Source organism: Schistocerca serialis, chromosome 7 (assembly GCF_023864345.2).
Source record: "Schistocerca serialis cubense isolate TAMUIC-IGC-003099 chromosome 7, iqSchSeri2.2, whole genome shotgun sequence".
Lineage (NCBI taxonomy): Eukaryota > Metazoa > Arthropoda > Insecta > Orthoptera > Acrididae > Schistocerca > Schistocerca serialis.
The window spans coordinates 182567682-182581992 of NC_064644.1; the positions used below are offsets into that span (position 1 = coordinate 182567682).

Genomic DNA, 14311 nt, shown 5'->3' on the forward strand with positions numbered 1-14311 from the left:
GAACCAAAATAATTTTGGAATGGTATGAGAAGTTAGGGCAGATGGGGGGTGGGGGGTTAAAAATGATTCTTATGAGCTGTTGCTCACTAAGTGCAGAGGGGGACACCCTAAAGCCAGGAGAAAAGTTTTAAAAATCTTTAGGAACAAAATTTAAAAGTCTCTGATGCTATTTATACAAATTCCCAATCTACATTTTTTTCTTTTATATGAGTATAATGCGCAACAAATCACATATTTTAAATACAATTTATTTCCCGTACCAGAAACTAGTTTTCACGCCACTGCAGACTCACCATCAGATGAAGGTGTTACAGGAAGATAACACAACCCCTGTGCAGCTGGAAGCTGTAGTCGTGCTGGTGGATATAACAGAAATTCAGTTACAGGTAACAAAAAGCTCATAAAATGAAAAGGTTATTACACCTTGCGTGTGTAATGAGCTGCTTATTCCACAAACTACTTCTTGCCAGTAACTAAATTTCCATTTAATCTGCCTGTAACATGACCATAGCATCTAGCTGCACATGTTTGAGTATAACCAGCACTGTTACACCTCCATTTGACAATAAGCTTGCAGCAGCTTGTAATCTAGTTAATGACAATTGTATCACAATTAAAGAAAGTGACTTGTTACATATCATAAACAAATAAATCACCAGAATAAATACCACCCAATATTACTGTACACTTATAATGAGAAGCGTAGGAAGAAAATTGGCTAAGCAGGGATGGCTAGAGGACAAATGTAAGGATGTAGAGGCCTATCTCACTAGGGGTAAGATAGATACCGCCTACAGGAAAATTAAAGAGACCTTTGGAGATAAGAGAACGACTTGTATGAATATCAAGAGCTCAGATGGAAACCCAGTTCTAAGCAAAGAAGGGAAAGCAGAAAGGTGGAAGGAGTATATAGAGGGTCTATACAAGGGCGATGTACTTGAGGACAATATTATGGAAAGGGAAGAGGATGTAGATGAAGATGAAATGGGAGATACGATACTGCGTGAAGAGTTTGACAGAGCACTGAAAGACCTGAGTCGAAACAAGGCCCCCGGAGTAGACAATATTCCATTGGAACTACTGACGGCCGTGGGAGAGCCAGTCCTGACAAAACTCTACCATCTGGTGAGCAAGATGTATGAAACAGGCGAAATACCCTCAGACTTCAAGAAGAATATAATAATTCCAATCCCAAAGAAAGCAGGTGTTGACAGATGTGAAAATTACCGAACTATCAGCTTAATAAGTCACAGCTGCAAAATACTAACACGAATTCTTTACAGACGAATGGAAAAACTAGTAGAAGCCAACCTCGGGGAAGATCAGTTTGGATTCCGTAGAAACACTGGAACACGTGAGGCAATACTGACCTTACGACTTATCTTAGGAGAAAGATTAAGGAAAGGAAAACCTACGTTTCTAGCATTTGTAGACTTAGAGAAAGCTTTTGACAATGTTGACTGGAATACTCTCTTTCAAATTCTAAAGGTGGCAGGGGTAAAATACAGGGAGCGAAAGGCTATTTACAATTTGTACAGAAACCAGATGGCAGTTATAAGAGTTGAGGGACATGAAAGGGAAGCAGTGGTTGGGAAGGGAGTAAGACAGGGTTGTAGCCTCTCCCCGATGTTGTTCAATCTGTATATTGAGCAAGCAGTAAAGGAAACAAAAGAAAAATTCGGAGTAGGTATTATAATTCATGGAGAAGAAATAAAAACTTTGAGGTTCGCTGATGACATTGTAATTCTGTCAGAGACAGCAAAGGACTTGGAAGAGCAGTTGAATGGAATGGACAGTGTCTTGAAAGGAGGATATAAGATGAACATCAACAAAAGCAAAACAAGGATAATGGAATGTAGTCTAATTAAGTCGGGTGATGCTGAGGGAATTGGATTACGAAATGAGGCACTTAAAGTAGTAAAGGAGTTTTGCTATTTGGGGAGCAAAATAACTGATGATGGTCGAAGTAGAGAGGATATAAAATGTAGGCTGGCAATGGCAAGGAAAGCGTTTCTGAAGAAGAGAAATTTGTTAACATCCAGTATTGATTTAAGTGTCAGGAAGTCATTTCTGAAAGTATTCGTATGGAGTGTAGCCATGTATGGAAGTGAAACATGGACGATAAATAGTTTGGACAAGAAGAGAATAGAAGCTTTCGAAATGTGGTGCTACAGAAGAATGCTGAAGATTAGATGGGTAGATCACATAACTAATGAGGAAGTATTGAATAGGATTGGGGAGAAGAGAAGTTTGTGGCACAACTTGACCAGAAGAAGGGATCGGTTGGTAGGACATGTTCTGAGGCACCAAGGGATCACCAATTTAGTATTGGAGGGCAGCGTGGAGGGTAAAAATCGTAGGGGGAGACCAAGAGATGAATACACTAAGCAGATTCAGAAGGATGTAGGTTGCAGTAGGTACTGGGAGATGAAAAAGCTTGCGCAGGATAGAGTAGCATGGAGAGCTGCATCAAACCAGTCTCAGGACTGAAGACCACAACAACAACAACAACAACAGGAAGAAAATTAATAATATTGAATGATCATACTGACTGCAGACCGCTTTAGGCGTACTTTGTTAGAAAAGCACATCAAAGTTTCTGAGATATGCACTTTCATTTCTCATCTCTAACACACAAACAGTTCAAGTGTGATCCTACCAACTTAGTACAAAATTTTAAGACTAGTGTAAGAAACATAATCACAGCTTGAAGAACATCACTTTGTAACTAAAGAAAATTATAAAAATTATTAGTAGAGTTGCACTTTGGAAGTATAGTCTGTAAATTTTGTAAACACTATTTTATGGAGTAAATCTAATCATCTTAGACAAGTCACAATGCCTTAGGGAAACACAGAGACAGTCTCATAAACATTATGTTTTTGTTATATATTTCAGCCTCTGATTGCATACATGGTCTCTCTATCGGTTTCAACTTATTACCAAATCATCAGATGATTCTCTGGTGTTAACTTGGCAATAACTCAAACCCAACAAAACGGTATCATATAAGATCTTGAGGCTGAAATATATAACTAAAAATGCATTTGTGATTGATCAGTATACGCAGTTGCTGGCATTGTCAAAATTTCATCAGTGAAACTGGTGGTCAATGATTTGAATGCATCATTATTTATGCCAAAGTCGTCATCTGGAAACTCAGTTTCATTTGTCTAACTCTTAACTCACAAGGTGAATTTCCTGTAACGTATACTACGAGGTGTGGTCTCCAAGACCCCTATCTTTAAACCCAGTTTTAAGCTGTACATCATTTGAAAATTTAATTCATGTTATATAACGTTAATGGTTACAAATATATAAGTGTTGTTTTAATACCGGTATGTTGTTGTTGTGGTCTTCAGTCCTAAGACTGGTTTGATGCAGCTCCCCATGCTAATCTATCCTGCGCAAGCTCCTTCATCTCCCAGTACCTACTGCAACCCACATCCTTCTGAATCTGCTTAGTGTATTCATCTCTAGGTCTCCCTCTACGATTTTTACCTTCCACGCTGCCCTCCAATGCTAAATTTGTGATCCCTTGATGCCTCAGAACATATCCTACCAACCGGTTCCTTCTTCTTGTCAAGTTGTGCCACAAACTCCTCCCCAATCCTATTCAATACCTCCTCATTAGTTATGTGATCTACCCACCTAATCTTCAACATTCTTCTGTAGCACCACATTTCAAAAGCTTCTATTCTCTTCTTGTCCAAACTATTTATTGTCCATGTTTCACTTCCATACATGGCTACACTCCATACAAATACTTTCAGAAACGACTTCCTGACACTTAAATCTATACTCGATGTTAACAAATTTCTCTTCTTCAGATATGCTTTCCTTGCCATTGCCAGTCTACATTTTATATCCTCTCTACTTCGACCATCATCAGTTATTTTGCTCCCCAAATAGCAAAACTCCTTTACTACTTTAAGTCTCTCATTTCCTAATCTAATTCCCTCAACATCACCCGACTTAATTCGACTACATTCCATTATCCTCGTTTTTCTTCTGTTGATGTTCATCTTATATCCCCCTTTCAAGACACTGTCCATTCCGTTCAACTGCTCTTCCAAGTCCTTTGCTGTCTCTGACAGAATTACAATGTCATCGGCGAACCTCAAAGTTTTTATTTCTTCTCCCTGGATTTTAATACCTACTCCAAATTTTTCTTGTTTCCTTTACTGCTTGCTCAATATACAGATTGAATAACATCGGGGAGAGGCTACAACCCTGTCTCACTCCCTTCCCAACCACTTCTTCCCTCTAATGTCCCTCGACTCTTATAACTGCCATCTGCTTTCTGTACAAATTGTAAATAGCCTTTCGCTCCCTGTATTTTACACCTGCCACCTTCAGAATTTGAAAGAGAGTATTCCAGTCAACATTGTCAAAAGCTTTTTCTAGTCTACAAATGCTAGAAATGTAGGTTTGCCTTTCCTTAATCTTTCTCCTAAGATAAGTCGTAAGGTCAGTATTGCCTCACATGTTCCAATATTTATATGGAATCCAAACTGATCTTCCCCGAGGTCAGCTTCTACCAGTTTTTCCATTTGTCTGTAAATAATTCGTGTTAGTATTTTGCAGCTGTGACTTATTAAACTGATAGTTCGGTAAGTTTCACATCTGCCAACACCTGCTTTCTTTGGGATTGGAATTACTATATTCTGCTTGAAGTCTGAGGGTATTTCGCCTGTCTCATACATCTTGCTCACCAGATGGTAGAGTTTTGTCAGGACTGGCTCTCCCAAGGCTGTCAGTAGTTCCAATGGAATGTTGTCTACTCCGGGGGCTTTGTTTCGACTCGGGTCTTTCAGTGCTCTGTCAAACTCTTCACGCAGTATCGTATCTCCCATTTCATCTTCATCTACATCCTCTTCCATTTCCATAATATTGTCCTCAAGTCCATCGCCTTTGTATAGACCCTCTATATACTCCTTCCACCTTTCTGCTTTCCCATCTTTGCTTAGAACTGGGTTTCCATCTGAGCTCTTGATACTCATACAAGTCGTTCTCTTTTCTCCAAAGGTCTCTTTAATTTTCCTGTAGGCTGTATCTATCTTACCCCTAGTGAGATAAGCCTCTACATCCTTACATTTGTCCTCTAGCCATGACTGCTTAGTCATTTTGCACTTCCTGTCAATCTCATTTTTGAGACGTTTGTATTCCTTTTTGCCTGCTTCATTTAATGCATTTTTATATTTTCTCCTTTCATCCATTAAATTCAATATATCTTCTGTTACCCAAGGATTTCTACTAGCCCTCGTCTTTTTACCTACTTGATCCTCTGCTGCCTTCACTACTTCATCCCTCAGAGCTACCCATTCGTCTTCTACTGTAGTTCTTTCCCCCATTCCTGTCAATTGTTCCCTTATGCTGTCCCTGAAACTCTGTACAACCTCTGGTTTATTCAGTTTATCCAGGTCCCATCTCCTTAAATTCCCACCTTTTTGCAATTTCTTCAGTTTTAATCTACAGTTCATAACCAATAGATTGTGGTCAGAGTCCACATCTGCCCCTAGTAATGTCCTACAATTTAAAACCTGGTTCCTCAATCTCTGTCTTACCATTATATAATCTATCTGATACCCTTTAGTATCTCCAGGATTCTTCCATGTATACAACCCTCTTTTATGATTCTTGAACCAGGTGTTAGCTATGATTAAGTTATGCTCTGTGCAAAATTCTAACAGACGGGTTCCTCTTTCATTTCTTAGCCCCAATCCATATTCACCTGCTATGTTTCCTTCTCTCCCTTTTCCTACTGTCGAATTCCAGTCACCCATGACTATTAAATTTTCATCTCCCTTCACCACCTGAATAATTTCTTTTATCTCATCATACATTTCTTCAATTTCTTCATCATCTGCAGAGCTAGTTGGCATATAAACTTGTACCACTGTAGTAGGCATGGGCTTCGTGTCTACCTTGGCCACTATAATACGTTCACTATGCTGTTTGTAGTAGCTTACCCGCACTCCTATTTTTTTATTCATTATTAAACCTACTCCTGCATTACCCCTATTTGAGTTTGAATTTATAACCCTATATTCACCTGACCAGAAGTCTTGTTCCTCCTGCCACCGAACTTCACTAACTCCCACTATATCTAACTTTAACCTATCCATTTCCCTTTTTAAATTTTCTAACCTACCTGCCCGTTTAAGGGATCTGACATTCCACACTCCAATCCGTAGAATACCAGTTTTCTTTCTCCTGATAACGACGTCCTCTTGAGTAGTCCCCGCCCAGAGATCCGAATGGGGGACTATTTTACCTCCGGAATATTTTACCCAAGAGGACGCCATCATCATTTAACCATACAGTAAAGCTGCATGCCCTCGGGAAAAATGATGGCTGTAGTTTCCCCTTGCTTTCAGCCGTTTGCAGTACCACACAGCAAGGCCGTTTTGGTTAATGTTACAAGGCCAGATCAGTCAATCATCCAGACTGTTGCCCCTGCAACTACTGAAAAGGCTGCTGCCCCTCTTCAGGAACCACAAGCTTGTCTGGCCTCTCAACAGATACCCCTCCGTTGTGGTTGCACCTACGGTACGGCTATCTGTATCGTTGAGGCACACAAGCCTCCCCACCAAGGGCAAGGTCCATCGTTCATTGGGGGGGGGGGGGGGGGGGGGGGGGGGGGGGCAATACCGGTACTCCTTGTTGATTTTATTGCACTAAATAAAGTCAACAGAATTTTATTTTTGTAAATCACATACATCCGTGAAGCTTTTTCAATAGTACACATAAATGAACTGTTAGAGAACTGAATTTTACATTCTGAAAAATTATGTTATCTCTGTAAAAAGCAAATTATCGCATAAAACTAATTTACGGGGTTTAAACTTGCATATAAAAACTGAGCTCAATAGCCAGTAAAAGAAAGGCTGCCAAATTAATATTCACTACTGAGATCTACATCTTTCTTTACCTCCACTCAGAACACATTTAATTTTAACTAACACTAAGTATTTTGTTGGAGAAACAGAAAGGTCCTCATCACCACTGTACTGAAGTTCTTCCTCTGAATGGTCCTCTAGTTCGCTAGCAGAATTCTGATCACTGGCTACTGAATAATCATTATGTTATTTATATACTTCTTGTTCTATGTCATTGACACCATTCTCCATCCACTGACTAAGAATTTCATCAAACTTAGAATGCGTCAAATTGTCACATTATTGCGAACACATTTTGTACTGAACTGATGAAAATAGGTGCGTACTTCATGAGACGTGGTCTAGGAGACCACATCACATGTCAACAACACGTCAGTAACAATCAAATAAGGTGATAACGCAACTAACAATAATAATTTGTAGGGTTTGTGAATAAAGGAGGGTAGCTGGTGTATAAAAACATTCTGCCATAGCTGACCTATGAGAGCGACTTAGAAATTCTGGCACGGTCTGAGAGACCACACACCGTGAGTTAAGGGTTAACAGTCTTTACCTGTTTGTTTTCTTCTAAGGAATCGAAACATTTTTATTCAGTCTTTCAATGTGTTATTTCTGTACTTAGTACACGTTTTCCTTTGCATACATGAAGTATGATTTATGGTAATGAAGTTTTAACTTTTCATCACTTTGTCCTCTGTATATTTAGCTAGTAACTCACTTGTAATCAAGTCTGGTGAACAACAGGAGCTATTGGTATAATCTTGTAAGTGTGAATTACGCTATGTAGATGGCATCTGCAACATTTCGATTTGTGTGTTTTAGTTGTAGGTGTCATTCATTCACACTCTTTGTTTACAATATGTTGTTTTTTCTTGTGGGTGATGGCTTGGATCAATTTGCTTACCAGACCTCAACAGGTCTCGTACAGATAGCAAAACCATTAATGGGCATGTTAAGGGATTGGATCATGTTGTACACTAGACCTTGAAGATTGCAATACTATTTTTTTGATCAGTGCTATCACATCAGAACAGTAGCATCAGATCTATTTTGTAGCCCAAGGTCTATTTTAGATTATAAAATTATAGTTTGATTTTGGCTTAGTGACGACAACAAATGTGTCACATGCAGAAACTTTTGTCTTTAATGAGGGTCTGTAATTACATATTTAACTATAGCATATCCATGGTTTAGGCTGGTTGGAATGTCATAGTTTGTTTCAGAAATGGAGAAAACAAGTACCATAATATTTTTTTACATAAACTACAAATTACATAGTTACAATATTAGAGAAGGAAAGTTGCTACTCACCAAATAGCAGAGATGCTGAGTCGCGATAGGCACAACAAAAACAGACCTGCAACACAGTCATGAACCTTTCCTCCAGAAGCCTTAGTCCCACAGAAATATCAGTCCTTTCCACAAAGGCCGCACCTTTTGCCCCACCCCCAAATTCAATCATGTAGGGCTTTTTAAAGACCTTCTCTCCTTCTCCAGGTCCGTACAGTGGAAACACTTTTTCACCACCAACTCAACCAATGAGACTCAAACAAAGACCTATACTGAACCTTGCCCAACTCAGCTCACTCCTCTATCCAACCGTGATCCACCCCCACTGCCTCCAAACCACCCTCTGTTAACTTTCCAGAATTTCTTAACCTCGAACCTTGCTTCACCATCATTCATCAAATCCCTCAACATACACACTAACATTACATCCGCAGAAAGAACTTCAGTACACCATCTAAAAACTAATCCTGACCTTATAATCCTACCTGCAGACAAAGGCTCCACCACAGTTGTTTTGAACCCCAAGGATTACGTGGCGGAAGGACTCCATCAGCTGTCAGATACTTCCACCTACAAACCATGCCACAGTGATCCCATTCCAACAATCCAGCAGGATCTCCAGTCACTACTCAAATCCTTAGGCCCATCACAGAAACTCTACCCTGAGTCCGTCACTCTACTTACCCCTATCATTCCCCGCACTCCCATCTTCTACATGCTTCCTAAAGACCATAAACCCAACCACCAAGACGACCCATTGTGGCCAGTTACTGTGCCCCCACTGAGAGAATCTCTGCTCATGTAGACCAACACCTTCAACCTATTACCCGGAACCTATCCTCCTATATAAAAGATACCAAGCATTTCCTCCACCGACTCTCCACAGTTCCTGTCCCTCTATCACACGGTGCCCTGTTCATGACTATTGATGCCACCTCCCTGTACACTAACATTCCTAATGCCCATGGCCTTACTGCTATTGAACATTACTTTTCCAGACGCCCTATAGATTCTAAACCAACATCCTCCTTCCTAGTCACCGTGACTAACTGTATGATCACTCACAATTACTTCTCTTTTGAAGGCATTACCTACAAACAAATCTGGTGTATGGCTATGGACACCTGCATGGCACCATCCTATGCCAACCTATTCATGGACCATCTAGAGGAAGCTTTCCTAAAAACACAGAATCCTAAACCCCTCACCTGGTTCAGATTCAGTGATGACATGTTTGCTATCTCTATGGAAGGTGAGGACACCCTATCCACATTCTTCCAGAACATCAACAACTTCTCCCCCATTTGCTTCACCTGGTCCTACTCAACCCAACAAGCCACCTTCCTAGATGTTGACCTTCATCTCAGAGATGGCTACATCAGTACCTCTGTCCATATCAAACCTACTAACCACCAGCAATACCTTCACTTCGACACTTGGCACCCATTCCATACCAAGAAGTCCCTTCCGTACAGCCTAGCCACCTGTGGTCATCGCATCTGCAGTGACGAGCAGTCCCTCTCAAAGAATACCAAAGGTCTCAATGAAGCCTTCACTGACAGTAATTATGCACCCAACGTTGTACAAATCCAAATCTCCCATGTCTTATCTTTCCAGTATGCCACCACCACCCAAAGTCCCACAGTCTGGCCACAGAGGAGCATTCCCCATGTAACTCAGTACCATCCGGGACTGGAGCAACTTAATTACATTCCCTGCCAGGGTTTTGATTACCTCACGTCATGACCTGAAATGAGAAATGTTCTTCCCACCACTCCTTCAGTGGTATTCCACCGTCTACCGAACATACACCATATACTCACCCATTCTTACACAATCACTGCTCCCAACCACTTACCTCATGGCTCATGGCCCTGTAACAGACCTAAATGCAAGATCTGTCCCATACATCCTTCTACCACCACCTACTCCAGTCTGGTCACTAACATCACCTATCCCATCAAAGGCATGGCTACATGTGAAACCAGTCATGTGATTTACAAGCTAAGCTGCAACCACTGTTCTGCATTCTATCTAGGCATGACAACCAACAAGCTGTCTGTCTGTTGAATGGCCACCCACAAACTGTGGTCACAAAACAAGTGGACCACCCTGTGCTGAACACACTATCAAACACGATATCCCTCATCTCAATGACTGCTTCACACCCTGTGCCATATGGATCCTTCCCACCAACACCAGATTTTCTGAATTGCGCAGGTGGGAACTTTCTCTGCAATACATCCTATGTTCCTGTAACCCTCCTGGCCTCAACTGTCGTTGGTCACTGTCCTCATCCATCCAGCCCCTTCCCTCTTCCCATTCCAGCACTACATAGCCGTCATTTCACCACCACAACCAGTCTTTTAATTTCTCTCCTTTCTGTTACTTAAACCCCCTTCCCTCCCCACCTTCTCTCCTGTCCTCTGTCTAAACTTTCCACCACCCCCACCATACTATCCTTCCCCATCCCTGCCCCAGCCTCCTCCTTAACCCCACCCAGTGACCACTCATATCAAGCACTGGTGCTGCTGCTTGCACTGTAGTTTCAGTTCTTTAAGCCTGCAGACGTGTGCAAGTTGCATTTGCGTGAGTGCGTGTGTGTATGTGTGTCTATTGCTGACAAAGGCCTTAATGGCCGAAAGCCATAATTGTCCTCCTTTTTGTTGTGCTTATCGCAACTCAGCATCTCCGCTATAAGGTGAGCAGCAACTTTTCTTCTCTAATATTGTCACATTCCATCCTGGAGTTTACATATTTACATTTATGTACCCAATGAAACTCCTTATTTTCTCATTTGTAGAATTCTTCATGTTGTTAGTAACAAGAACTATCACCCAAAACCCCTTTTCAACAGAACGCCTGTTAATTTGACAGTACATGTTTTGGTAATGTTTAGTGTCAGTGAAATCATAAACAGGTCACTTCTCAGGGCTTGAATCTCCACCCTGCCAATGTCTAAAGTCTTTCAGAGCTGACTGCATCCCCCCCCCCCTCCCCACGCAATCAGACAGAAAATCCATGCTACACAAGACAAGTCACAAGTTCCAGTTAAGTCCGTATAACTTCAATAATATTCAATGCACATGCACATAGCATTCAAAACTGTCAGTATCACAAGCCTGTGTTTCAACTCCCGCTGACTTAATATGGAATTCAAATATTTCTTTAATGATATACACACTAAAATGGGTAATGTGGCTGAAAAAGCTGTAAGAAATATGAACAGCACAAACAGATAAGTAGCATGAACAATGACCATAAAATGGAAGCTTGAAGACATTGTTGGACATAATGTATAGTTTACATTTTATACAACCCACAAGCTGGGTGGCCAAAGCGGAGAGAGAGCTCGGAGTTGAAATGCAAAGAAATGAGAACACATCAGGTCACAGACACTTTGTAATTTAGTTTGTTCAACACATGACCACCTATGACTGACAATCTTTAGGTAGAGGCGGCTTATGGCACATAAGCCTAATACGAATGTTGGTCTTCAAATTAAATTACTGATTGCACACTTTTACTAGGCACCTGAGCAGAGTATGCTGGGAGCAGAAGCTCGCGATCGGCTGCCGAGACAACCCCTCCTCCGCCTCCCAAAACAGTCAGCTTATAGCTAATAACAGAAATGAATGTGTATTGTACTAATCCATCACTAATGTAACACGAAGGTAATGACAAGTCACTGAAGTACCAAGTAGAACCTCTTTGCTTATTTTTTGTATTAACAATCACTAGCATCAACTTTGGCCGGTGACCTAAGAAATATGGCAAATGGCGTAAACAATATGGTGACTATGACGTGATTTTATTGATGATTTTTCGAATGGGCCAAGCTACGGATTTGTTACCTTCCAGCCTAACCTATACCTTGGACTAAGCTACAAATCGGTATCACCAAAACCCGTTTTCCTATTGTTCCACATTCGTTAGTTTAGCCAATAAACAACAAAACTGTATACATGCACCAAAAGGTGATCTTAAAGTAGCCATTAACATTATGTCATTGGCCAAAGCCAATGACTTGTAGGCCTACTGAACATTCATCTTGATCCCACTACAGTTACATGGCAAGAGGTTGGTCAACTTCCACCAATCAAAGAAGGGCCAACGTAAAGCACGTGAACAGCAAATGCTATTGAATGGCGACTGGTTTGTCATGTCCTACTTACCTGCTGCACTTTATCAGACGAAACTTGTCCCATTCCTTGAAGAGTGAGAAGTTGATTTAACTGGCCTGGAACCTTCTGTAGCACAGGAACAGTAGTTTTTTGTGTAGTGGGAGCTGGTGCCACTTGCTTCACTATAGGCTGTTGCTTACGTGGCTGAACATATTGAATGCGAGGTCCAGCAGGAGTTGCTTGCTGGGTAGCTGGATGCAACAACTTTGGTGTCTGCTGAAGAGACGTCTGAGAGACGCATGTTGGTATTGCGGTTTGGCTCCTAGTTGTCTGCGAAATCTAAATAGCAAATAAAGTACTGGTAAATAGCATACTTACATCACAGTATTCAGTTTTCTCCTTATGAATAACACAAGAACTGCCCATTCATCATTACACTCACACAACAAAGGAATGACTTTGTTCTACCTTGTAACTATCTATATTACATGAATAATGAACAAATAACAATTGACAAAATACAAGCAATATGTTGCATTTTAACTGCAAACAAAGGAACAAAAACAGATCTGTCATTAGTTTACTTGTTGCTGAAATGCCAGTCCAGAGTTCTGAAGTTGTGGAGCTGTTTTCTGATGATCCACTGCCTGTTGCTGAACGACAGTATTTGGAAATGGCACAGAGCTCGATACGTTCATAAAGTCAAATGATTCATCTTCTTCGGTCAGTTGCGACAATAGGGCGTCATCGGCAAATATGTTACTGTTCTTGGAGAACAACTCATTCTCGCAGTTTGATATCAGATCTGCAAAATATAATAAACTCCTAATATCAAGAAAAAATATGTCATACATAAGTGTCGCTAAATTTCATATGAGTTCTGCGACAATCTATATAATACTTCTAAAGAATACTACTAGTAATAACTGAAACGGCATACTTTACTAGGTAATGCTGCTACGAATAGTCACTGTCTCTTCTCTCCTCGTAATGGCACACTTTATATTTTTACGATTAATCATGTTTAAATGTTAATAAGACACTGTACGTTTGATTAAAAAACAATTCTCTTTCTACCAACACGACAAGCAATATAGTGATATATCAGTCCCAATATTTGTAACATGTGCAACCGACAACCGTGATTACTGCAGCACAAGCGCGTACATAAAAGAAAATTAATATATAAATAAACACAACAAAATATCAACACATTCTTGCAGAACACTAGCACGTGCTGCGTGCTATGATTGGTATGTCACTGCAAAGGGGGAAAAAAAAGAAACGAGAAACCAAACTCCACGTTCAGCAGACGAACTTAAACAAGTACCAAGCAAGTTTCACTGAAAATGACATGAGTCTACACTGTTGATTACCATCTAGGTTGTTAATGTCGCTGATATTAAACGTGTCACTCATCATCGCGAAGCTGTTCTCGTTATCATACTCTGCCAACTCCTGTTGCTGTGAAACATTCCACCCTCCCGGGTCCGCCATGTTTACGAATTAATCAAAACACCTTTCGTCAGCCAATGGCGTGGACGCTAGGAATCAGACGATTTTACGTCACAGGCGATGTGCGTAGAAGTTGGAATTGAAGGTATTGTTGTGGCACAGCAGTCGAACAGTTTGTGTGTAGCACAGAACAGCAATTTCCACATTCAAATATTTGCGCCAACTTGTCTGTACAGAAAGTGTTTGTAGACACAAGTGCTTGCGTGTTAATGAATCACTGACTGAAAAAATTGTCTGTGTTACTGTCTGTACTCGGCGGCGCGAAGTCTGGAGTGCTTGAATTGACGCAGTCCGCATTAGGGTAAATCCGAACTACTCCCGGAATGTTATTACTAAGGTCCTTCCAAACGCACCGATTTGTCAGCGCCAAAAGCTGCGCACATCAAATGGCGTAGACAATAATTGCATGTGAACCACAGACGTATGTGCCTGTGGTGCGAACAAGCGGTTTGCGCAGCTGATCAAATTAGATTAGTTTAG

At 40.8% G+C, this 14311-nt stretch overlaps 1 protein-coding gene across 1 annotated transcript in view; it reads right to left on the reverse strand.

Annotated features, from left to right (window-relative positions):
* Positions 1-13814, reverse strand: part of LOC126412208 (sterol regulatory element-binding protein 1) — a 96654-nt gene extending 82840 nt beyond the window's left edge. Inside the window, exons 1-3 of the mRNA XM_050081691.1 lie at positions 13693-13814; positions 12901-13121; positions 12368-12655 (exon numbers count right to left, since the gene is read on the reverse strand). Of these exons, the coding sequence (XP_049937648.1) occupies positions 12368-12655; positions 12901-13121; positions 13693-13813 (630 nt within the window). The 5' untranslated portion in view covers position 13814. The remainder of the gene's footprint in view (positions 1-12367; positions 12656-12900; positions 13122-13692) is intronic.
* Positions 13815-14311: the final 497 nt, after the last annotated feature.